The following is a 27,341-nucleotide window of genomic DNA, read 5'->3' as shown; positions in this document are numbered from 1 at the left end:
CTCCTTCACCTGTCACTTGGTAGTGGGACCTTCTGCTGGCAACCACTATCCCTGGTCGCCGGGGCCTTCGTGGTTCCTGGTCCTGTAATGGGTCTAGCTTCAGGTCTGCCAGGGACTTGTAGTGCTCCTGGAATGCCGGTGGTCCCTACTGGGTATAAAGGACCCTGTAGGCGCGGACCCGGTGTCCGATTTGTATCTTCGGGGTGAGCCTATGATGCTCCTCTGCCCCTTTCAACTCCTCTCTCCTCTCCTCCTTGCCGTCGGCCACACTCGGGGCCCTCAGAACTCAGCAGCAGACGTGCTGCGTCTTCGCTGCTCTCAGCGTCAGCACGCTCTCCTCAGACTGAGACTTCTGTCTGACTGACTACCTAACTCCACCCTCCAGTATATATATCCCTAACGGGCTCCCTCTGGTGGTATGAGGTGGAAGGGTGGAGGTGTTTGTATGTAATGAGGGCCTCTTGTGGAGAAGTCCATCCATGCACCCTGGGTCCTGTGGTACCTGTGAACAGCAGGGTGCCACACAGTGCATGACCAAAGTATCTTCTCCCTCTGCAGCGCTGACAGGCTGCATAGCACAGGGAGCTGCTGCTGCTCTCTATGCTATACAGGCGATCTGAAAATAAAACGTGACAGTCCCATATCGGGACAAGGTGTAAAAGTAAAAAAAGAATCAGAATGTGAAAAAAAAAAAATTTGTAAAAATATTTTTTTTAAAAATGAAAAAAATAATCCAAAAAAATAAAAATATATTGTACCCATAAATAAATATTATTGTGGGAAAAACAAAAAAATAACAATAAATGTACCCATATATGGTATCGTCGTGTCCGGAACAACCTGTCCTATAAAACTGTCCCACTAGTTAACCCCTTTAGCAAACACGGTAAAAAAAAAAAAAAAAGCAAAAAAACATGCTTTATCATCATACTGCCAAACAAAAAGTGTAATAAAACGTAATCAGAAAGACGAATGCAAATAAAAATGGTACCGCTGAAAACGACATCTTGTTCCGCAAAAAACAAGGTCATAGAGTTCCATCGGCTGAAAAATAAAAAAGTTATAGCTCTCAGAATAAAGCGATACAAAAAAAAAAAATTTCAATAAAATAGTTTTTATTGTGTAAAAGTGCCAATACATAAAAAAACAATATAAATGTAGTACCGCTGTAAACGTACTGACCTGAAGAATAAAGCTGCCTTATCAATTTTACCACACACAGAGCAGTATAAAAATTAAAAAAAAACAATTCCGGAATTGTTGGCTTTTGTTTATTCTGCCTCCCAAAAATCGGAATAGAAAGCGATCAAAAAATGTCACGTGCCCAAAAATGGCACCAATAAAAATGTCAACTTGTCCTGCAAAAAACAAGCTGTCACATGACTCCGTCGGCCGAAATACAGAAAAATTATAGCTCTCAAAATAAGGCAATGCAAAAACTTTGTCTTTGCAAAAAAAAGCGTCTTTTAGTGTGTGACAGCTGTCAGTCATAAAAAACGCTGTAATCGCACCGACCCGAAGAATAAAGCGGTCTAGTCACTTACACCACACGAGGAATGGCGTAAAAAATAAACTCTAGGGTTAGGGTTAGGCTAGGGGTAGAGTTGGGCAAGAGTTGTGCTAGGGATAGGATTGTTTTCAAAAGTAAAGAAAAAAATGATGACGATATGGCGACTAATGTTGAGCCACGTGTTCGCTACTTGAGTTTGCAGCGGTGGCTCGGGTATGCACCGAATATCCCGAGTGCTGGAGCGCCATGCTTGAGTCTCCTTCCCATATGTTTTGCAGCTGTTACACAGCCAAAAAAACCTCGCGGGAATTGCCTGCCATGCACGAGCGATCCCTGCATTTTGTTTTTTTTTGTGTGTCTAGTAACCGTGAAACATGCGGGCAGGGACTCGAGCATGTCACTCGAGCACCCACGATACATGGTGCATACCCGAGTAGCCGATGCAAACTCAAGTAGCGAGCACTTGCGCTCAAGACTAATGACAACTTATTCAATATGATAACCTAATGTTATCAAATTCTGTGTTGTACCACTGGGTTCAAAATGTTCGTTATACCCCTTGTTAAAATCCTTGAGGGGACTAGTTTCCAAAATGGGGCACTTGTGGGAGGTTTCCACTGTTTAGGCTCTCCAAAAGCAAAATGGCGTCCGCTAATTATTCAAGCAAATTTTACATTCAAAAAGTCAAATGGCACTCCTTCCCTTCCGAACCCTGCAGTGCGCCCAAACAGTGGTTTTCCCCCACATATAGGGTATCAGCTTACTCAGGAGAAATTGCACAACAAATTGCATGGTGCAATTGACGCACCCCCTGGGCCGTTTGTGCACGAGTGTGGGTTACCCAGAGCCGGGTCTCTGGGGGTTGTAGTCTCCGTGGCGGTGACGCGGTCCCGTGGCTCAGGGTGGTCAAACCAGTGCCAGTCTTTTATAGGGTTTTTATGGTTTAATGTCCGACTACGCCACCCGTGGATTGCGGTCAGGATGTACCGCCGCTGCGAGGCAGACCGCTGAGGCTGGTGTGGTGTGTGCAGCAAAGGGATGGGACAACTCCCCACGGGAAGAGTATAGCCTCAGGGCAGGGAATGTGGATGATGGGAGTGATGGTGCACGGGCGCAGCAGGAACGACTCAGAGTCTTTGCAGTGCAGTTCAGGGTCTTTACTGGTGATAATAAGGCAGACCCTCCCGGGAGTACTGGCTAGCATAAGGGGCAAGTCAGTCTGCTAGCAAACAGGAGTTCCCCTGACCAGGTGGAGTTGTAGGCCTCCCCGTCTATCTGCACTCTTCCTGGCTACCTTGCTGTAAGCGAGTGGAAGTAGCCCACGTCCCTGAGTATACCGTGTGGTGCTCACCCATATGGCTGGTGACTTGGGGTCTTCTGATAGCCTCCGCTCCTCGATGGCGGTGCTGGTCCCTTGCTCGTGACTGAGCCTCCGGGCTTCTATGGCCAGAGGACCTGAAATCCCCTGCCAGCGGGTTTCTGCTGCTGGGTATATATAAGTCCCCACAGCCTCGGACTCCTGTGTCCGGATCTTGGTGTCTTCTGCCAGGACGAACTCTGCTTAGCTCAAGTCCCTGGTCTTCAGCTCCTGCTCCTACAGAGCTCCTAGCTGTTTCTTTCCCTGTGTCTGGAACAAACTCCAGGCTCTGACTCCTCTAACCCCGCCCCAGATCTAGTTTATATAGGGCAGGTTCATCCCCTATCTGGTCTGGGACAGGAGGTATTGCATGTTTAAGGGCTCATGACCAGGAAACCTCCCACTTGCTCTCAGACGTAATATTTCTATTACTGTGGCAACCAGACCACTGGTGTGCCACACAATTTCTCCTGATACCCTCATGAAAATGCAAAATTGGAGACTGAAAAACATTTTTGTTGCAAAAATGTGAACATTTTATTTTTACGGCTCAATGTTCTAAACTTCTGTGAAGCACCTTGGGGTTCAAGGTGCTCCCCACACAGCTAGATAAGTTCCCTGAGGGGTCTAGTTTCCAAAATGGGGTCACTTGTGGGTGGTTTCCACTGTTTAGGCACATCAGGGGCTCTCCACACGCAACATGACATCCACTAATTATTCAAGCAAATTTTACATTCAAAAAGTCAAATGGCGCTCCTTCTCTTCTGAGCCCTGCCGTGCGCCCAAACAGTGGTTTTCCCCACATATGGGGTGTCTGCATGCTCAGGAGAAATTGCACAACAAATTTTGGGGTCTATTTTTTCCTGTTACCCTTGCAAAAATAAAACAAATTGGGGTCTAAATTAACATTTTTGTGAAAAAAGTTAAATGTTCATTTTTTTCTTCCACATTCCAAAAATTCCTGTGAAGCACCTGAAGGGTTAATAAACTTCTTGAATGTGGTTTTGAGCACCTTGAGGGGTGCAGTTTTTAAAATGGTGTCACTTTTGGGTATTTTCTGTCATAAAGGCCCCTCAAAGTCACTTCAAATGTGATGTGGTCCCTAAAAAAATGTTTTTGTAAATTTTGTTGGAAAATTTAGAAATCGCTGGTCAACTTTTAACCCTTTTAGCCCCCGATCAAAAAAAAAATTTTGGTTCCAAAATTGTGCTGATGTAAAGTAGACATGTGGGAAATGTTATTTATTAACGATTTTGTGTGACATATCTCTCTGATTTAAGGGCATGAAAATTCAAATTTTGAAAATTGCCACATTTTCAAAATTTTCGCCAAATTTCCATCTTTTGCACAAATAAGCGCAAGAGTTATCGAAGACATTTTACCACTATCATGAAGTACAATATGTCACGAAAAAACAATCTCCGAATCAGGGGGATCCATTGAAGCATTCCAGAGTAATTACCTCATAAAGTGACAGTGGTCAGAATTGTAAAAACTGGCCTGGTCATTAACGTGCAAACCACCATCAGGGGTAAAGGGATTAAAGGGATCCTGTCACCAGGTTTTCCCAATATAAACTACAGCCACCAGTATAAGTCCCACATACCCTCTGCATTGCCCAAAAAATATCTTTGATTATCCACCCACCGGCGCAGTCAGGTCCGATGAGCGTTGTTGTTCTTGCTTCAGTGCCTCTTCTCTTCTCACGATCGCCGTCCTCCTGCTTCCTTCATGTGGTTGACGTGTCCACATGACATGGCAACCACACAGCAGCTCAGTGTGCTACCTCTTTATGCTCTGCATTCATCGCTTCAGACATCACTCCTGTTAATCCTGTCATCCACATAGTGCCCACAATCCTACCTGTGCAGACATACCTTACTCTGCCATGCCGAGGGCAGAGCAAAGTATTATAATGCACATGTGCTGGGAGAGGCCAAAGATCACCCATGACCCAGAAGTAAAGCCGGCGTATGCACATTACAGTACCTTACACTGCTCTTGACAGTGCAGAGAGAAGTGCGCCCACGCAGGAGGGTGATTGGAAACACTGTGTGGATGACGTAGGACGCATCATCCCCAAGAAGCAGAGCAGGAGGACGGTGATTGGGGGAGAGAGGAGGCGCCGAAGCAAGACAAAAGACGCCTATTGGACCAGATCGCTCTGTATGGGGGGGGTGTAATAAAAGGTATTTTGGGGCAATATGGAGGGCAAGTGGGATATATATACAGCTTGCTAGACTACTGTAAAAGAGGCAGTAAAGGTAGTGGCAGTAGTTTATATTGTGAAAATCTGATGACAGGTTCCCTTAAACATTCTCCTCCATTGGGTGGCACCCCAATTGGCAAGTGTTACTGGTATTTTTTTCCACTACGACACTAACATCTTCTGCTGGGCCCTTCTCCTTTTGTCTGCACAATACTCTCTCTACTAGCAAACCTAGTATATTCTTATTTTAAGTACACAATCAGGGAAGATAAAAAAAGCATGCTAATACTAACTGTAAACTTCTAATGACAGCATTTTACACAGCAGCTCAGTGTGCTACCTCTTTATGCTCTGCATTCATCGCTTCAGACATCACTCCTGTTACTCTGTGGCACCCTGTCTGGACATGTTAGACTAGGGACATTTTTACTACAAAATGTATTGATTCAGTATCACCAATCCCTCGCATCACACATGCAGCACTTTACTGAATCTGATGCACAATTGTCATAGCATAGATACAAACATATAGCATGGTATAAAACACTGCAGTACATAAAACAACATATATTTAATTAAACATAACATTACCCCGCTCCTAAGACAGCTCAACATGTAGCAATAGTCTGTGATATTTATAAGAGGGTGACAAGCCCATTCTCGACCCTTTTACACGGTGGTCACCATTTGACTATTGATGGAGGGTGCCGTCTCCATAGAGTCTACTGGAGAGCTCATTGTGTGGCCTTCTCAATTAAGGTATAGGGTAATCACAAAAACAACCTTTCCATTGAGCTCCATGGACATTAAGTTGAAGATGGCACCTATTAGTCATTTATCCTGTGGACAGGCCATAAATGTTTAAGATGGGAATATCCCTTTATTACTGGAGGCACCTTGATATGTAGAAATTTCCAAAAAAAAATAACAAGAAAAAAGGCAATTTATTGTTGTAGTTTGTTTAATTTAGAAATAATAAATCCTAAGTGCGCCACAGATGGCATCTTCCCATACTTAATCAGTCAAGGACGAATCGCCTGGCATTGGCATTGACTGATTACTCTTGTTTTCAACACCTAAACCTGATTTACCAATGAGTGACGAGAGGTTTGATTACTCCACCCTTTCAATAAAATTTGGAATAAAGGAGATAAGAGACGCTATAAAGTCATGATCACTTCTGGGATATTAAGAATCTGGAAACAGTACGAAGATAATGGAGAGTCCCGAAGACTCGAGACTACGAAGATTTTCCATCTTGTTGATCGTTATGGGAATATGTGTGACTGGTAAAGACTATCCTAAGTTTTGCTTTGTTTCCAACCTGTGACTCTGGAACTATTGCAAAACCAAAACTCCCAGCATAGCCTTACAAGCCAAGCTGTATGGGTATGCTGTGAGTTGGGATTTTGCAGCAATAGTTCACAAGTTGGACAATATAGGTAAAATAAGATTGTATGCTGCCATTGAAGCCATCTAGTTCTTTTGAGTATGTCAGGCTAATTATGGGAATGCAAGCTTGATCCACTCCCAAAGAGCCAGAACAGGGAGCTGTTCCATAAGAAGGCTACCATTTTTTGGGATCCAGTTCTCTAATGCATTACAATGATTACCAATCATTCAAGCAGTCCCCGTGTAATGATACATTTTCCCCGTAAAGGTCTCTGCAGAATTAGGCTTGCCTGGGATTCACAAAGCCAGATCCACTTTCTTCTGCTTTCATGTGAAATCCGCAAAACAGCTTCTTGAAACGTCTTAAATTAAATTAAAGAGTAGCTAAACTTAATTAATAGCTAAACTTAATTAATGATCAGCCTTTGCAAAGTTATAAGTTTTTGTAATATATTGAATTGCATTATTTTCTTTCTTTCTCTCAAAAAACTTTGTGCTGAAAGTGCTGCTTTAACTGCCTAGTTTATACTCTTTTACAAGCTGCTTTGAACTGCTGCAAAAATCCACACTCAAACACTCTCCCTGAGCACTCTTCTTGTATGAGCTTCTCTGCTACTCTCTATCATCCTTAGACAGATGTTTCGTAAATAGTTTTGGACTCTGGATTCTCGTTAGAGCAGCAGATCCAAGCAGCTTGTAAAAGAGTATGAACTGGAAGTTAAATGTATGATCATTGGGGGCCCCACCACTAGGACTCCTATGATAATGAGAAAGGGGGTGCCATGTCACCTGTGTAAATGGAGCGATAGTGAGCATTCATGACTATCACACTTACACACTTTCCAATAGAAGTGAATAGAGTGGTGGACTTTTACGGAAACAGCTTTTCTATAAAGGTGAAAGGATATCTGGCACTCTGTAAGTGGTCTAAAATGTTCAAGCTTATTTTAGGAACCTAAATATAGAGAGAACAGCCAAGTCAGCACACCCAACGCGTTTCGATCAAAAGGGCTCAATTAATTTATGCAAAGTTTCTCTTCTTCTACAACCTTCCAGCTGTATCTGGTCACCTATGATAAGGAAGCTACTGACACCGTCACAGTGCAAGAGTCCAGAACCATCCAGAAGTTGTGTATTGAGAAGGACAGCAGTAGCCTGGTGATTCGGGACCACCCAAATGATTCTATAATCAGTAATGACTTCTAATTGCATATTAGTAATGTACAATATGTTACCACCAAATGGTATAAAACAATTGTGTGCGGTGTTATTACTGCAGCTTTGACATCACAACTACAGCACATGACCATTGCAGCCAATCACTCGGAAGAATAGTAATGTGCCATAGTCAAGACGTCACCACTGGGGCCAAGTCAACAAAAACTGGGGACAATTACTGAGAATCATTGCTGGAGCAACAGAGGATAAGTAAGGTTATTTTGATTTTTTTTTTTTTAAAAAAAAGCACAAGCTTGAGGGATAAAAATAGGTTAAAAAAAGAAAACCATTTCAATATTTTTCCCAATAAGCATGCACCTAGTTACCATAGATTGTGATTAGAGATGAACAATTTGTTTTGAAATTAGAATTTGCCAGCTTCGGAAATTTTTTCACAAAAATTTGATTTTTAGAAAATGATTTAGCCACAAATTGCAAATATTGCCAAGTGCCCTGAAAAGATGTATATAACTCTTTGAGGTCTTTTAAAGCTTTATCCAACCCATTTTCAAGACTTTTCTTAATACAAATATAGACTTAGTAATGTCAAAGTGACCTCACCTTTTAAACAGAAGGTAAGCGGTAGACTTAAAATTAAAAAAACACTGTCCAAAAATTATCCCACTTAGTATTTTGTGATCGCAGCTGCTGCCTGTAAGTCCAGGAGAATGACTGAAATTTCCTATGCAGGCATGTACTAAGGAATCATCTGTCTAGACCTGTGGTCCATGCAAAACCAGATTTGACCATGCATTTTTTAAAGAAGCAAGGACTTGAGGATTACTATCCATTTTTGTGTCACTGTCTGTCTTATACATTTTTTTGTGTTGTTTTCTGCGCCTACCATGGTAACGTTGAGTCAGTGTTCGATTCATTATTCGATTACCATCTACAACCATGTGAGTTAGTGACAAAAAATAACACAACAGCCTTTTATATTCCCAATCCTGGGCAGCAGCTCAATCCTTCACAGGGTTCTACAGATGGACTTCACAACAGTTGATTCCTACAAAATACAATTTTTTACTAAAATTGAAGGAAATTGTTAAAAAAAATTGTAGTCATGGATGCCCATGAATTTTGGTCTGAAAAATGTTTTCACCTTTTTTGCACAATGAAATTGAGAACGTACGCCATGCAGCGAGCATGTGTTTCTCTGGCCAAAAGCATGGCAGCCATGATGTGTCTGGCATTGTCACTTACTAAGTTGTCCAGTTGTAGTTAATGAGGAGCCATCCAGTGTTACATTTAATACATTCTGAAGGGACAGGGAGATGTCCATTGCAGAGGATGCACAAGTGTCACCTAGTGTGGAGAGGTCACTAGTAAACACTTGTCCGCTTGCGGTAGTGCGCTGCCATCGATCAAATAATTAACTCAAAGTGCCATGAAAAATATGTAAAGTCCCGGACATAATTGCTGCTGTTGACACTGTCGACAGTGGAATGCACCTTAAGGGAAAATGTCATCTCCAAAGAGGGTCTCAAGGTCTCTGCCACTTGACAGTACAAAGCAGAGATGGCTTCCTTCAACAAATAATGGCGGCTAGGTAGCTTCCATCAAGGCTAAGTGCAGGCCATCATTTCCCAAAAGTTAGTATAATCCAAGGGGTTCAGCATCGCTTCTAGTGAACTTGGATATATGAGAGTTGAGTTTACATAACAGATGAAGAGGAGGAAGTGTGCAGAGAGCAGTAGATAAAGATGATGACGAGAATGAAGAAGGTGATGATGACAATGACCAGAATTACTTGAGTATGTGACGCGCCCCCTAGGCCGTGGGGTACTCGGTGTCGGGCCGGTCGTTGCTAGGGGAGATGTCACAGTGGCGGTGACCCCGTCCGTGACCCAGGGCGGTCAGTAAAAAGGGAAATATTATTTACAGGGGATTATAGTTTATATATAAAGTTCGTGACGTCACCTGTGGAATGCGGCTAAAGGGAGCCGCCTCTGCGGAGCAGTCCTCTGGAGCTGGTGTTAGTGCAGCAAAGCTGGTGTGGCTCTCCACAGGTAGAGCTTAGCTCCAGGGGAGTGTAGATGTTATAGGAGATATAGGTGATACTGGGCGCTGTAGTGCAGGGGGTGATGGCGCAGATAATAATCACAGAGACAGTGGGGTGCAGTCTTCTGAGTTTACTCACAGTTATTAAGTTTCTCAGGTTACAGGTTCCGGACTACAACCTCCCACGTCGTGCTGTGTTCACCAGGCAGGGGTTCAGCAATCCCTCAGGTGGTTCAAGAGTGCCTGACAGGACCCCTTTCTATGTGCCTTCCTCAGTCGTCTTCCTGCGCTGGCTCTCGCCCTCCTGCCCTGCGCCTCGCAATCAGTGTCCCAATCCGGTAGCCTCGGGTCTTGTCGGGAGACCTGCAGTCCCCTGGACCCTCTGTGGCCACCTTTTCGGCGATATAATTGCGGATGTGGTCACTGCACCTTACAAGTACAGCAGCCTCCGGTTCCTAGCTGAGCCTTGTAGTTCTCCACTAGTTTAGGGGCCGGTCCCCTCTGCGGCTCGATCCCTCCACCGCCTGGCAGATTCGGGCGTATGGGTGGCCTCCAGCACAACCCGAACCCCTGTGATCCCTTCTGTTCCTGGAGCCTTTCTCCTGCTCCCTCTCCTCTTCCTTCAGACTTGGGCCTCACTGGCTAGGCCTGCCTCCGGAGCAGGGCTCCTGCAGAGCCTCTGCTCCCCTCACTTTCCTCCTCTGACTGGCTTGTCTTTCTAAGATGGTTCCCTCTTTTATATCACTTCCTTTCCTGTGCTCCCCTGAACTACATCCCCCACCCACACCCACTACTTGGTTCCCCCTCACTTGGTTCACCTCCACTCCAGCCAGGGACCAGGGACTGTGCTCTCCCTTAGGAGTAATCTCGCCCTGCCCTACTGAAGTGGATGTGTTGGATGTAGGTGTTAGGGTCCCGGGCAGCACTCTATCCTTACCTGAGAGTGGGATACCACACCTCTGGGTGAGATGCAGTACCTCTGTGGCGACTGAACCCTCAGGGGCGCCACATATGCAGCTTGGCTACCAGAGAGACAGTTACAAGGAGGAGGAGGTGGACAGCTTGAGCATTACTGATACGACTGGTCAGTTTTCCTTTCCCGCTTGAACAAGTAAGGCAGCTTGATTTGCTGTTGGAGAGCCTCGTCGATTAGTGAGAGGACATCTATGACTTATTTTTTTACTACAGAACCTGAGAACTTCAATCCGAGATGCCTGCATGTAGGACTTGCCACCACTACATGCACGACCAGAGTTTTCAGGCGATGTTGGTGGTGGAGGCGCTCCACTACCAACAGCTTTTGCCGCATCATAGATTACTGAGCTGACCACAGAAGCAGATCTTCCCCCAGAAGATCTTTTGGTTGGATCTCGGCTCTAGTCTTTATTTCCAATGCCAACACTCTCCTGTTTTCCTCTTCTGATGACATCACATCCTCAGTACCCCGATCTGGTTCCCTGGTTTTGGCACCACACAATCACATCATCATCCCTGACTCACCTGACAGTTGCCATAAGTGTGGGAAATTACTAAACTCCTTGACCCCCCCTTTCTCCTTGATTCTCATCTCTAGATTTTCTTCACTCAAAGTGTCACTACCACTTTGGCTGCCACTGACAGTGCCCCTACAACTATGGCTGACAGAGCAACAAACTCAGCTAGGCATTAGAATCATGTCCTCCATCTCCTCCTACCCTATGTCACCCTAGTAAAAAGGCTGACTATTCGTCTCATTTAGTAAATCAAGAGGAAGAAGTTGTTGTTGTTGTGAAATATCTTCCTTAGGCCCTGGAGTGCTTTGGCTTAAGGGAATAGAGAGTGAAAAACGTGAAAGTCCACAATGTACAGTAAAAGATTGACTGTTACGGCGATGAAGGAGGATGACTGTGTAGAACACTGACTAAAATTGATGGTGTCGCTGCCAGAGGTAACATTGTTCTGCTGAGACAAGTGATATGCCATATAATCCACAACGCACTCTGATTTTTCACCACTAATAGGTGTGCTATAGGTAAAGGAAGCCAATTGTGACCTGCTTTTGGTAGACCACTACCTTGAAGGCTGTTGCCGAGTTGTGGAGGTGGTGGTGCTGCTGCTAGCAGCTCCCCTATTCTTAGCCAAGATATGGGTTTTTTTGTTTGTTTTTTAATACCTCCATTGCCACTTTTTCTTTCACCATACATTTTGTACAACACTATAATTAACTTTTGACAATCTTTTCAACCCTAATTATTTGATTCTTGCCAAAAAAGGACTTAACAATAGGGCGTTGATCCAGGGAACTAGTCTGATTGTCGTATGGAGTCGGGAAGGAATTTTTTTCCCCAATGTGGAGCTTAGTGTTTGCCACATGTTTTTTTTTGCCTTCCTCTGGATCAACATGTTAGGCTATGGGTAGAACTAGATGGACTTAGTCTTCCTTCAACCTTAAAAACTATGTTACTATGTAACAAGGCATGCAAAAAGCCTAATGCAACAACAGGCCACTGTATTTGGTGTGGCGTGTAAAGGTGTAAAATCGGACCAGTACATGTGTACATGTGTACAAAAAAATGTACAGTTAAATGTCTAGATTTTTTTAACATTTTATTTTCTATTTTTTTTAACAAAATTTGACTTCCATTTTCAAAAAGGACGTAGCAAGAAATGTTAGGAAGCAGATCACTTCCAAAAAACCAGCACCTGCCACAGGGCACTGTATTTGTATATTATGTATGGATATAAAATTTGCCTATAAGACTTGTGTGCAAAAATAAAAAATTGGGGAGGTAGACAGTCAGGGCCGGCTCCAGGTTTTTATGGGCCCCGGGCGAAAGAGTCTCAGTGGCCCCTTTAGCACATACCACGATTCATGATGCACAGATACCGCAGACACGCACACACAGTACGCAGACATGCACACACACACACAGTACGCAGACATGCACACACACACAGTACGCAGACATGCATGCACACACACAGTACGCACGCACACACACAGTACGCAGACACACGCACACACACAGTACGCAGACATGCACGTGTAGCACCCTGAGGATTCGGCTGCTACAGGGGTATTACACCTCAAGCCAGAGGTGTGGTATTCCACTCCCGGGTAAGGATGGAGTGTGGAACTGAGCTCAGTAGGCTGCATACACTACATACATCCCATTTCCGGGGGACAGATCGACGGTACTCCCACCAGTTTATGTGCAGGTACGATAGTGTCTGTCCCTGGCTGGAGTGGGAGGGGGGTGGACCATCCCAGTAGTGTAGGGGCAGATAGGGGGAGCAGTCTGGGTAAAGCTAGGAGCTCATTGGGTGCTGGTCACCTGAGCTCACACATAGAGGGAGTATATAAGGTGGGAACCATCTTAGATCAGGGTCAGACAGGCAGACAGCTACCAGTCAGTCTGTTGTAGAGGGTCAAGCAGTCCTGAAAGAAGAGAGAGAGGAGTCAGAAGGACCCAGAGGGGAAGAAGAGGGAACCCCAAGAGCCCAAATACAAGCAACAGGGTGAAGGGTTGGCACAAGGGTACCGGATCCCAAGCTGGTGGAGGGCACTAATCCTCAGCCAGAGACCGGAGGTTGTGGGCAGGATCTGCCACGACCCCCCACTAAATCCACCCGAAAGGCAGACCAAGTATAGGGTCAGGGAACCCAGAAGAGGTGTACCCACCAAGAGACCCGAGGGAGCCGGACATAAGTGGATCCCTGGTGGGGAAGGCCAGAGAAAAGGAACGTCAGAAAGGGAGCTCAGGATCACGCTCCAGAATTACCTGGGAGTTGGCCGAGTCCAGGACCTGGTGGACGCAGCACGGCTCGGGCGGTCACTCAAGGCCGGAGTGACCAGAACAACAGCAGTAAGTAAAAAACCTGAACTGCACAGCCCGACTCTGAGTCTTAATACCATCCTCACTGCACCACCACAACCACCACCCTCTACAACTGACCCCCTGAGGCTATACCCCTCCCGTTGGGGGTTATACTACCAGAGCTGCACACACACCACCAGCCTCAGCGGACCCTTCTGCAGCGGCGGCCGTATTGACCGCAAATCAACGGGTGGCGTAGTCGACACTAAACAACATCCAGCAACATCTGTAGGACTGCCACACACTGAGCTTGACACCCTGGGCACGGACCGGGTCACCGCCACTCGGAGACTACAACCCCCATCTGATCCGGCTCCGGGTATCTCCCAAACAACACTGGCCCAGGGGGCGCGTCACACGCACACACAGTACGCAGACATGCATGCACACACACACAGTACGCACGCACACACACAGTACGCAGACACGCACACACACACAGTACGCACGCACACACACACAGTACGCACGCACACACACAATACGCACACACGCACACACACACAATACGTAGGCACGCACACACTCACAATACGCAGACACGCACACACAATACGCAGACACACAAACACACAATACGCAGACACGCACACACACAATACACAGACACGCACACACACACAATACGCAGACACACACATACAATACGTAGACACACATACAATACGTAGACACACACACAATACGCAGACACACACAATACGCAGACACACACAATATACGCAGACACGCACACACAATACGCAGACACGCACACACAATACGCAGACATGCACACACAATACGCAGACACGCACACACACACAATACGCAGACACACACGCAATACGCAGACACGCACACAGAGTGCACAGACATGCACATGCACACGGTACGCAGGCATGCACACACATACACACATGAACATGGTACTCAGATATACACACACAATACGCAGACACGCACAGATACATACGCATACATATTTGAACACATTCTTAAAAACATATAAAACAGACATAAATATATATGCACAGTCATACACACTGACATGCACAGACATTCACATCATACATGCACACACACATAAGAAATATTTTTTATATGGGGATTGGGGAAGCTCGCTCACCTGCCCCCTGGCCTGTGTCCCATCCAGCTCCTCAGTCATGTGGCAGTGCAGGGCCTCAGGCGTGTCACATGGCCCTGGACCATCAGGGGGGCCCACTCGCCGTCAGAGCCCAGGCCTGTGCAGGATCGCCGGTGCTGTTCAAGCCCTGCTCTGCTACATGCAGCAGCAGCAGTGTGCGGTCAGTGTGCTGCTGCTCCACCAATCAGGCCCAGTGCTGTCACTTTCAAGACATGGCTGTGCGCTGTGCGGCTGTGTCTGGTAGTAATGACGCGGCAGGTGCGACACACAAGCACAATTAAAGGCGCAGTGTCACCCCTGCGTGTCATTACTACCAGACACAGCCGCACTGCGCACAGCGCGCGGCCATGTCTGGAAAGTGACAGCACTGGGCCTGATTGGTGGAGCAGCAGCACACTGACCGCACACTGACTGCACAGATGCTGGGGAAGCGGCCCAGGCCCCGATAACGAGTGGGCCCCCCTGATGGTCCAGGGCCCCGGCACTTGCCCGGTTACGCCGGTTGCTGACACCGGCCCTGTAGACAGTCGCAATTACATGAATTTTCTTTTGTATTTTAAAAAAAAACAAGTAATAAACAACTCAATTTAGCTGCTTGTGACAAACAAGTACACCATCTCTGACTGAAACTGATTTCAGACTTTCTTTCTTGTAAAGAAATATTGTGCTGGGTAGTTGATGCTTTCTAGTGCATTAAGAATGAATAAAAAAAAGTGTAATTGTAAAACAAAAGCAGCAAGACAGACACCAGAGACGTCATGTCACTGATCAATCACAATGAGTCTGGCACTGCTGAGGCCACCTCTTCTATCTCTCGCCCCCTATTAATTAAATGTCTACATTAGGGAAGTCAAACGGACATATAACTCAGACGAGGATCATAACGCAATAATTTGACTGGCCGTCGACTCTCCTAACTCGTGTGTACATAGAAATACATGCTGTCGCAGTCAGGTTGAGAGAATGGACAGCCAGTTCGAGCATTGCACTGCGAACCTTGTCTGAGTTATACAGCCGTCTGACTCTTCCCTTACTCACAGACTACTACTCGCATCCTCTTTACTGCTGCAGTTGTACAACACATTATTTTCTGCAGTATTCATCCAATGTTTTAGCTCTTTCTCCCTATATATTTGTGTAAAATGTCTTGGCTATTTTTTGGGAAGATCAAATAGCAAAATTGTTTGAAGTCACCCGTCCCTGCAAATTTGATAAAATTGGACATTCATTTGATTCAAATAGAATCAATTCGCTCATTTCTAATTGCGATTGTTTCACTGCAAATTCTAGTTTTTGCAATAAAAGTGCACTGGATAAGCGCACCCTGACCAAGCTGCATGATTGAAATATTACAGATATGTCTGACCTGAAATTTTCATTTCCGTTTTGTCTACAGATATTGCCTCAAAATCCGAGAAATGCTTTTTAAAATCAGGTAGTGTATGTATTTTATATATATTTGTTCTGTATAAAAATTGCCATTAAAGGGGAATTCCACCAAATTGCTCCACATGCATGTAAGAAACTTTCAATTGATGATTAAACATTATTTACATAAAATTAGAAAATCTTTTTAAGTCACTAACTTTTAATATAATTTTTGGTCAAAAAATGATGTTGACATTATTTGCTTTTGTTTTATCTAATATAGAGATCCAATTCCTATAGAATCTAAAGTGAAATATTACATTTTTTCTGCCTGCTGCCACCACTCGAAGAAGCTCATGAGCCTACTGCATACTATGCATTAAACTCTATAATACCAAAGTATGCAGCATGCGCCTAATACTACACCTGGCAGCAGCTGTAGTATTAGGAAGGCATTGTATTTAATGATTGTGTCCCAAGGATTTCACTGTCACATAAAAGAATAGAAATATTATAAAACTGTAGGGGTCAAAGGGACTAAGGTTTTCTGCTGTGATCATAGATACTAGTGAAACGGGTCCCTGGGTGTGTGTGCAAGACAATGTCTCTTTATAAGGTCTTTTCCCATGATCACATGTTGCTGGATGATGAAGCAAGAAAGGAAGAGCCATACCAGTATATGAAAATAAACTTTAGTTTACTAGTGGAACTGATATATGCAACATATATATATACAATAGGTAGCAGGTACAAAACTTGTTAATTACATCTGCTTTTCACAGAGGTACATGTGTTGTGGTTGCAGATGGCGGCTTGAATGGGGACTACCACTTCTAGCTTGCTCTCCTTCCAACTACATCTCACTTGGGTGCAATATCCAAGCTCCAGCCTAGCAAGCCTAGTATCTCCTCACTGATATTTCTATGTTTGGCCGACACATAGCCTTTTTGTCTCCTGTGCTGTCTCAGGGTCCCCACTAACCCACAGTTATACCTCTCAGACCTATGGCTCTGTACCATGGAAGATGAGCTTGCCTGTCTCTTTCCCATGCTACTCTTCTGAGCACCCAAGTTTCCCTACTATATTCAGACCCAGACGGCCACCTTTCTTTTCCAGTTGCAGGCTTGCTACCTTTATCTCCTTCCTTTCCCACACACCTGAACTGCAGCCTAGTCTGTTACACTTCTAGTGACTGATTTCGCCCTCCTTATTGAGCTCTCTCTGTCTACTCCTACTCTAAAACTTACTAGAAAATCCCCTTTTGCATTTAACACTCCTACCTGCTACATGTCTTGACCAACTGTTATCCCCTCTTTACCCAGGGACAGCAATGTTACTTTCCCTTCTTCCCAATGTTATCACATTTGCAGGGCATAACAATAAATTACACAGTAGCATCAAACATCAGATAAAAACAATGCTTTAATATCACACATCACAGCAATAGCAACATCTTCAAGGGGTGTCAGCCATCTTCCTCTCTCTATTACAAAGGGATACCATAATCCAATTAACCCATATCACAGTTTACAACTGTATTACCAGATGTTTTCCTTTTCTCTTCCACCAGGACAGAGCAAAACAACATTTGTAACGGCTTTCATGGAAAACATCAACAGAAACTCAGGAACAAGTTTCCAGCTGTATCTTGTGACCTGTGATGAAGCCGCTTCAGTCACGGTGACGGTGTCTCAGCCGTTCTTCAATAAGACGGTTCATGTTGACCAGGACAGTAGTAGCCTGGTGACCCTGGACTACACATATATGATCACAGGGGAGGGCATGACTTCCAAAGTCATAATGGTGACGTCCGATGTGGCCATATCTGTATTTGCATTCAACACCCACTCAGTCACCTCTGATGCCATGACCTGTCTACCACAAGAAGACCTGGGAGAGGAGTATTATATCATTACTCCTGGCGAGGGAGAATATGAGCAGGCTTCATCAGCCAGATTACAATTTGCGGTGGCCAATGGATTTCAAGAAGAAGTTCAAGTGAATATTACAGTCTCAGGATCCATGACATATGAGGGAATTTCCTACAAAACTGGAGATATGTTCACGTTTTCACTGGGACATCAACAAGTCATTCAGTTTCAAAGCTTTGATGACCTCACGGGAACCAAAATTTTTTCCTCAGCCCCGGTGGCCGCATTTGCTGGTTCTAACTGTTATCAGGGAGATGGCTCTGCTTGTGACACCCTCATGGAGCAGCTGAATCCTGTGAAGAATTGGGGAAATGTCTTTGCCGTGTTCCCATTCTTTAACCACACTCAGGATGTCATCAGTATAGTTGCGGGAAGTCCAGATACCCTTGTGATTATTGATAGCCCAGAAGGTGCCACCAATCATAGTCTACAGGAAGGTGTCCATGTCCAAATTCCTGTAGACAAAATACTCCTCATCAATGCCACCAAACCTGTGATGGTCTCATATTTATTCCAGGAATCTAGTTCACCTGGGTTACAATATTCGTATGATCCATTTCTTACCACCGTCCCACCATCATTACTGGGAAGAAGATATTACAAGTTTGTGACTCAGTCGACCTACGACAACTTCATCCTCATCGTTTCTCAAGTGTCTTCAGACTCGGAGTTCTACTTGGACGGAAAACCACTAAGTTCTTACCAAACAACCAGGAAAGAATTCAATGGGTTTATAGGTCGGCAAGTTACACTGGGTAAAACTGAGGGGCAGCATGAGATCTACCACGAGACCTCCACATTCACACTTTATCTGTTTGGAACTGGAAGTTATGTCTCCTATGGATATTCAATGGGTGAGAGTGGACATTATCCAGGTGAGAGACAATGTACACTGCCTGAGATTAAACAACATATATCATATAGGAAATAGTTGCATGGTTTAGTTGCAAGAGTAGACAGTGACATACATACTGTAGAAAGTAAAGGGCCCCATAGCAAAGATCAAAATTATGGTTTCAGAGTTTTCCAGATATTTTGACTCCTTCTACATCTATCTTCCATGACTCCTGGATCAATTCTCTAAACCCATGTTTTTTTTTGAAAATGCAAATCTCTATATGATCACACTCATATCCTTTAGATCTAAAACATTTTGGAATATGAGACGTAATATGAAAGATGATACATACAGTACAGACCAAAAGTTTTGACACACCATCTCATTTAAAGATTTTTCTGTATTTTCATGACTATGGAAATTGTACATTCACACTGAAGGCATCAAAACTATGAATTAACACATGTGGAATTATATACTTAACAAAAAAGTGTGAAACAACTGAAAATATGTCTTATATTCTAGGTTCTTCAAAGTAGCCACCTTTTGTTACTTTGCAGAAAAATCTTTAAATGACAAGGTGTGTCCAAACTTCACTTCCATCTTCACTCTGCTCCCACTCCTGATAAGTGTAAATCTCCAGTATACCCAAACAAAAGTGGTTTCCATCTATCACAATCCTTATTGTTAAAAAAAAAAAGATCCCTAACAATAATCTGATCACAATCTCCAGTGATCAGCAGTAATCAATTAGGGAATCTGGTAAAAAGTGTTCAGTTTTGCAGCAGCACCCCCGCAGGAGAAATTAAGTATTGCGCATTCTCCATTGAAATCAGTGGACTGTTGGTGTCACGGGTGTGTCAGAAGTGACAGATAGTCGCCCTGCAGTTGGTTGAAGGAGATCTCTTTGTTTGGCATTACAGACACCTTCTTAGAAGCTGTCTCTCTGGGACCCAGCGGCTACCTTCCTCTGGCTAATTAACACCCTGGCCTGGGTGCATAAATACCAGTTGTCTGCTAGAGGGAGGTGCAGGCGAGACTCACATTACCCCTTGGGAAGGCTCAGAGCAAGTGCATTACTACTTCCTCTCTGGATCTATGAGGACAGGCTATGAGTTAATCTCTCTGAAGTCGACTAAAAGCTAAGATATATTCCCTTGTTTGTTCCCCCATTGCTGTCCTTAGTTGTCAGTGGGGATCGACTAGCGCTCATCCCCTTCCTTCCCTAGTCAGGGCCAAACGGCAGGGAAAGACAGGGCGAGATTCGCGTGTGGTGATTGGTGAAGAACCAATATAGGGACGTTAGTGGAGACAGGGTGATAACAGATCAGCCTAGGAGGTCTCCACTCCCTCCCTTTCCCTAGAGTCTGAGCTCCCTTTCCCCCTTCCCTTTGTGTTGCACTAAGTCTTTCCCACACACATCCTGCGTGACAGTTGGAGTACGTGGATGTATTGGGACCAAGTTGTGAGGCTAATGGTGAGAGTCTTAAATTAGGGACCCCCGTGATTAACTAATAAAAGTATCTGAACATGAGTTTTGCAACAACAACCCCCCTAAACTATGAAAGCTGTAGGACAGGGAAATCAGAGGATAATGGGCTACCCTAATACAGTATTTTCACCACCAAATTTTATGCTTTGTGAGGTTTTTATTCATGTCTTTGTTTTGTTCAGGATCATCGCAGGAACCGGAAAGTTTGATCCGTTGCCTCCCGGATACTGCGGAGTACATCTTACCATACAGCTTGGTATCGGGGGCTCACCTAGATGTACTTGATATTCATCTCAAGGACCCTCTGTGCCGAGCAGAAGAGGAGAAGGATCACTACCTCATCAAGATACCATTCAACAGATGCGGCTCCAGTGTCCTGGTGGGTTTTCCAAATGTAGAAATCTTCTATAAAAAGCCTAATTGTAAAATATCTTCATTAGCATATCTACTAAGATATCACTTATATGGAGTATGCCCTACCACTCTCAATACTATCTGCATGGGTTAAAGCTTACAGGACAAATAATAGATGGGTAATGTTCATACCAAGAGAAGACATTTCTTCTTTCGCCCAGGAAAACAATCAGGCATCATCCCTACGTCTCACTCAATCCATTCTCTGGTGTATGTTTCCAAAAACATCAAAACAGTTCCTTAGTGCAGTAAACTTGTGAACAAGATAGTCCATGCAGATACCAAAGTCATGTCAACGTGACAGGAACATAAGAATAACAGAATTACAATAGGAGGGGACATCCGATCCAACTACATGGAGGACAATCACTTGTAAGAGGGTGAAGGAAAGTCTTTTCTGAGCTTCTTACAACCAACAACATGATTAGTCCTATCCATGACGCCAATGGATGCATAACCAAGGACTCATCCATGGACTGTGATGGGGGGATTGCAGTTATTTCATTGTAAATTTTGATGTTTCCACAGAATGAAGATGAGAAAACCTATTACATCAACACGATCTATGGGACAGTCCCCGGGACCAGTGTCCATCGCATTGAGATCCCAGTGAGGTGTGAAATGCAACGCAACGAGACACTTGACTTCAGTTTCCAACCTAAAGTCACCGACGTCGTCTCTTTCGGACATTATAACGTATCACTGAGACTTTACCAAGCAGATAACTTCACCGACCTGGTCACTACGTATCCCCATGAGGTGGACATTCACGGCAGCCTCCACGTGGAGTTCAGAGTGGAGTCGGACGACGCTCATCTCCAGATACTTGTAGAGAAATGCAAAGCTTCTCCGTCACTGGGGGAATCAGAGCAGATGTACGATCTCATCCAACAGGGGTAAGTAACATAATGGAGTGTCCTAAAACTATACCAGTAGAGTGCTGCCAATAACCAACAGTGCCAGCAAAACGTCCCCAGAAACATTGCCAACAAAGTGTCTCTAAAGAGAGCCTCTAAAAGCAAAGCCAGCAGAATGCTCCCCATGGAGAACAGTCCCAGCTATGTGAACCCAATGAATGGAGTATCCAGAGCCTATCCCTTCTGCATCAGAAGGTGAGAGACCTGTGCTGATCCATCGGCCACTTGCCAGGTAATGGTAGGTATGTAAAGTATTATAATAGTGAGTGCCACCAATAAATATTACCATCAGAGTGTCCTCTGCATACAATGACCCCCTGTATAGACGGTGGAAGCACAGCACTTCCATTTCATACAATTTTTACCATCTGAAGCAGCCACAAGGGGCACATTTTCCATTAAAGTCTATGGAAACCATGTAAATACAATATATATGCATTAGCTTTTTCGTACGACTTTCATGTTCTTCTGTTCTTTCCTACAATCCTGTTTTCTCCTATTTCAGCTGCTCCCCCTAGTGGCAACTTTCATGTAAAATATTTGAGTTTTTCCTGTTGTTCTATCTCAGCTGCTCCCAGGACTCCACTCTACAGACTCATCGGGTTCCGGATCAGCGGCTCCAGCGCTTCAGTGTTCACGTATTTAAGTTTGACAACTTTCCAGAAGTTTATCTGTCCTGTAGCGTCATTATCTGTCACAATGGAACCGTCCTGAACCGCTGCACCCAAGGCTGCCTCACCCCGAGACACAGACGTGACACCCGCAGCTCCAAAGTTCAACTCAGATCAGCCAGGTTGTCCCAGGGACCAATCAGGATCTCATCAGGTGAGAAGATCACCATGTGGGAAATGATACTCCTACATGAACCCGGCACACAGGTACTAGCCACACTGGAATAATGGCAGCCGAAATGTTGCCAGCTACAACAGTGGCAGTGTTTTTATCCATTATAAATGACATCAGTGTGCCCACGTAATCAGTGTGAACAGAATGCCTCCATAGACAGTACCTGCTCATAGACTATCACAATGCTAGCCAAGCACCCCATATGCAATGCTTAGAGGAAATGTTGCTTACAGAATGCCCCCATAAACAGTGCCACATAGTACCCCTATAAATAATACCAGAAAAGTGCCCCCATAAACAGTGCCACATAGTACCCCTATAAACAATATTAGAAAAGTGTCCCCATAAACAGTGCCACATAGTACCCCTATAAACAATATTAGAAAAGTGTCCCCATAAACAGTGCCACATAGTACCCCTATAAACAATATTAGAAAAGTGTCCCCATAAACAGTGCCACATAGTACCCCTATAAACAATATTAGAAAAGTGTCCCCATAAACAGTGCCACATAGTACCCCTATAAACAATACCAGAAAAGTGCCCCCATAAACAGTGCCACATAGTACCCCTATAAACAATATTAGAAAAGTGCCCCCATAAACAGTGCCACATAGTACCCCTATAAACAATACCAGAAAAGTGCCCCCATAAACAGTGCCACATAGTACCCCTATAAACAATATTAGAAAAGTGCCCCCATAAACAGTGCCACATAGTACCCGTAGAAACAATACCAGAAAAGTGCCCCCATAAACAGTGCCACATAGTACCCCTATAAACAATATTAGAAAAGTGCCCCCATAAACAGTGCCACATAGTACCCCTATAAACAATACCAGAAAAGTGCCCCTATAAACAGTACCACATAGTACCCCTATAAACAATACCAGAAAAGTGCCCCTATAAACAGTGCCACATAGTACCCCTATAAACAATACCAGAAAAGTGCCCCTATAAACAGTGCCACATAGTACCCCTATAAACAATACCAGAAAAGTGCCCCTATAAACAGTGCCACATAGTACCCCTATAAACAATACCAGAAAAGTGCCCCTATAAACAGTGCCACATAGTACCCCTATAAACAATATTAGAAAAGTGCTTAGAGAATGCAACCTTAAAATAATGGAAACACACACCCAAGTAAGAAAATATCATCATTGTTTGATGTAAGTGGGTATTCACGAAAAGATATATGACTACACAAAAAAGTGAATGACCACAGACAAGACATAAAAATATATTACAAAATATAGATTTTATCGATACATAAAATTAAAATATATTAAAATGGTGGAGAGCAATTACCAGAAAAAATAAGAAAGTTCTCCTTGAGAAAGCCAAGGGTGAAACGTACGTCGGGATCCTGGGGTCCTGAATCATATGCTATTTTTCTCTTTTATGGTATGTTGCTTTAGTAATATGTTTTATGCAGTTTATCTATTTACCTATTTAAGTATTTATACATGTATTTGTCTATTTGATAGATATATGCTTTATTTCATTTTGTATATAACTAGTGTAATGAGAACATAGCCTTTAGCCCCTCCAAGATATATGTCTTATGAATACGTTTGTCGTGAACTTTCTTATTTTTTTCTGTGTATTGCTCCTCACCATTTTGATATATTTTAATTGTATGTATCAATATATATTTTATATCTTGTCTGTGGTCATTCACATTTTTGTGGGGACCCCATAAACGGTCCAGAAATCCCTATAAATCATGCCATTAAACAGTGCCAGGTGATCACTGCCAGTGCCTGAAGTGTTACAATAGCAATGCCACTAAAAAGCCCCATTTAGCACTAATTTAGTCCTGACTTTACATAGTTTAGGAATGATATAATAAATGCGTTGCCTGCATCTGTGACAATGAAGTAGTATACTGCAATACCACATACAACCTGAGGACAGGGGTGGCACTGTTTTGGACTATAGCAGCTATGTTTTTCTAATTGTTTAACATCTTGTGTCTCTTCTTTCCTTTAGATCAGCCCCAGAATCCTCGTACAGTCCCGGTGTCGGCACTTGTGCTGGTGATCGGGGTCTTGGGTCTCTTGTCGGTACTTGGACTGGTTCTACAGAAGCGTCACTACAGGAGACGGGACTACACCCTGCTACAAAACATGGAAACCGATAACTGATTTATTTTATTTTTTTTTACTCTTTTGGATCATTTTTCGAATATTTTTTATCAGAAAATGACGATCTCTGGTCTCCGTAATATGGTTAAATAAAGTAATTGGGCTAAAAGCTATGTGCACCTTCATTCAAGCGCATCTAAAGTAACAGATGCCACAGCTTTACATATAGTTTCGCTTGAAAAAAAACTCCTACAGATACAAAAGGACATTTACCATTGCATTTGCACCAACACTTGTGTGTATTTTGCACCATTTCTTGGTCATAAATGGCAATGTCAGATTTATCAATATTTAGCACCTATGCCAAAACTTAATAATGATGAGAAAAGGGGCCATGGTTAATCATTTGGGGTGAATTTATTTCTACTTATAGTCCAAAGAAAGTTGCATATTATTGGTAGATTACCATTTTCTTCAAAAGGCGTCGAACAAATCCATTAGTGTTACAACCATCTGTAACATGCAGAAAAAAATGCAAAATTCAGCGTCGGCCTGCAACAATTGACAAATTGGTCTCCTGCTCTGATCTATGACGCAGTCTCCTACATCTGGGTTTCCTCCTCCAATAGGTGTACACGCCCTAAGATGATGCATGACAGAGTGCACATTCGCTCTGCCAGCACCATTATAGTCTATGGCTCCGTTGGCGCATATGTTCAAATCCCGTTTTGCGGGAAGTTCGGATTTAAGCCCCGACGTAGGCCACCGAACGGGTAACCGGGACGCAATGTGAGAGCCCTCTAACAAAGTTGAGATTGGGTAATTTGTACCAAGTTTATCAATAAGAAGTGTCATATGATTAATGTGGAGTGGTGAAGTTTAAGTGAAAACACTAAAAATTTGACGCAAATTACAACATTTTTTATAAATGTGGCCCACTCGCAGAAAAAATAGAGGACACTCAGTCAGACTACTTTAAGAGGTTTTCCCACGAACAAAAGTTCATTTTAATCAATAGATCTTGGAATACTAATAACTTCCACAATAGGATGTGTTTAAATAAAATGTTCCTGTGCTGAGATAATCTTATAAATGTCCCCTGCTGTGTACTGTGTAATGGCCGTGTCTGACCGTGCAGGAACATGGTCTGATCATACCACATCTCCTGGGCAGGGGGGGAAGCAAAAGAGTATACAGACATTACACCACGGGATCACAGCTGATTCTTTTTGTGAGGTAAAACATTTCCTTGGCTATGTTTAAAAAATGCAGAGATGAGATGCCCTTGTGAGACCATATGCTGGTGCGGTTGACCCTGGGTTCCTCCTTGCAGCAGCTGATCGGGCCCCCACTCCTTTGGGGCCCCTGTGCAGCTGCACCGGCGGTATATCTGACGCGCCCCTGGGCCTGAGTCGCGCAGAGTTGCGCACGCGGGAGCCTACCCGGAGCCGGATCAGATGGGGGTAGTAGTCTCGTGGCGGTGACCCGGTCCGTGCCCAGGGAGTCAGACTAAGTGGCAGTCTATTAGCAGTAGATGGTGGATGACTACGCCACCCGTTGAATGCAGCTATGGAGCTGCCGCTGCAGGGCAGACCGCTGAGGCCGGTGGAAGGATGGTGCAGCGTGGATGGTATAACCCCCAACGGGAGGGGTATGGCCTCAGGGCAGCCGACGTGGATGATGGGGATAGCAGGGACCACTCAGAGACGATGCGGTGTAGTTCAGGGTCTTTACTGGTGACAAAGATAGACCCTCCCGGAGTACTTGCTAGCAATCGGGGCCTGGTCAGTCCTTGAGCAGATGGGATCTCCCCTGGCCAGGCGGAGTTGTGGGCCTTCCCAACTAACTGTACTCTTCTGGCTACCTTGCTAGAGGCAGGTAAAAGTAGCCCACGTCCCTGAGTGTACCGTGTGGTGCTCACCCGTATGGCCGGTGACTCGGGGCCTTCTAATGGCTTCCGCTCCACGATGGCGGTGCTGGTCCCACGCGTGTGACCGTGCCTTCGGGTTTCTGGGCCAGAGGACCTGCAATCCCCTGCCGGTCGGTTTCTGCTGCTGGGTAGAGATTAGTCCCCACAGCCTCGGACTCCGGGTCCGGTGATACTTCTCAGTCAGGGCGAGCTCTGCAGCTGCCAGCCCCTGACTCCTTGTAACACTGCTCCCACAGAGCTCCTGATGTTCTGTTCCTATATTTGCTTCTTTTCTCTGTCTCTACTTCTTCTCTACTCACTAACCCTGCCTCAGCCCTAGGTTTATATAGGGGAAGTTCTTCCCCTCCCAGGACTGGGCAGGAGGTGTGGCATGCATAGGATCCCTGACCAAGAGACCTCCCACCTGCTCTCAGACGTAATATCTCTATCACTGTGGCAACCAGACCCCTGGGGTGTCACATTCCCCCCTAGTGAAATTTAGTACTCCGGGACTAAACATATTTTTGGAAAAACATAACAAGGTATAAACAATAATAGTACAATAAGAAAAACATATAAAGATGGTCACGGCGTGTCCGCAACCGGGTGCAGTTTTGAAAAGCAAGGTGTCCATTTCACCAAAACAGGGAGACGTAACCAGGTAGGGGTCTGTCCTACCCCGAGTCCTTAACAGTCTTTAGTCCGTCCTGGGTTACGCTCCAACTATGTACACAGGATTCCCGGTAAATCCACCAAAGACTCCTATAAACAACTAGAAACACATAATTATACACAAGCAACAAGAAAAACAGGTAACCACAAATAAAACAATTTATACATTTCAAATCCTCCAACGTGCGGGTAAC

General features: G+C 44.4%; 1 protein-coding gene across 3 annotated transcripts; it reads left to right on the top strand.

Annotated features, from left to right (window-relative positions):
• The first annotated feature begins 6,230 nt into the window (after positions 1 to 6,230).
• On the top strand, positions 6,231 to 24,735 carry LOC141156576 (uncharacterized). Of its 3 annotated transcripts, XM_073642773.1 has the most exons (9): positions 6,243 to 6,365; positions 7,525 to 7,660; positions 7,748 to 7,896; positions 16,067 to 16,105; positions 17,609 to 18,844; positions 20,482 to 20,678; positions 21,242 to 21,609; positions 22,199 to 22,455; positions 24,472 to 24,735. In XM_073642773.1, the coding sequence occupies exons 5-9, from the start codon at positions 17,641 to 17,643 to the stop codon at positions 24,624 to 24,626; spliced, it is 2,181 nt and encodes a 726-aa protein (XP_073498874.1). In that variant the 5' UTR covers positions 6,243 to 6,365; positions 7,525 to 7,660; positions 7,748 to 7,896; positions 16,067 to 16,105; positions 17,609 to 17,640; the 3' UTR covers positions 24,627 to 24,735. The 3 variants fall into 3 exon arrangements, with proteins under 3 accessions (XP_073498872.1, XP_073498874.1, XP_073498875.1); XM_073642774.1 differs by having other exon boundaries at positions 7,525 to 7,896; XM_073642771.1 differs by lacking the exons at positions 7,525 to 7,660; positions 7,748 to 7,896 and having other exon boundaries at positions 6,231 to 6,365.
• The last annotated feature ends 2,606 nt before the right edge of the window (positions 24,736 to 27,341 follow it).

This window comes from Phyllobates terribilis, unplaced genomic scaffold, assembly GCF_046119375.1.
Source record: "Phyllobates terribilis strain yellow unplaced genomic scaffold, ASM4611937v1 Scaffold_8__6_contigs__length_399053987, whole genome shotgun sequence".
Classification (NCBI taxonomy): Eukaryota; Metazoa; Chordata; class Amphibia; order Anura; family Dendrobatidae; genus Phyllobates; species Phyllobates terribilis.
Note: the sequence above shows the minus strand (reverse complement) of the source record. Positions and strands in the feature narration are given on the sequence as shown.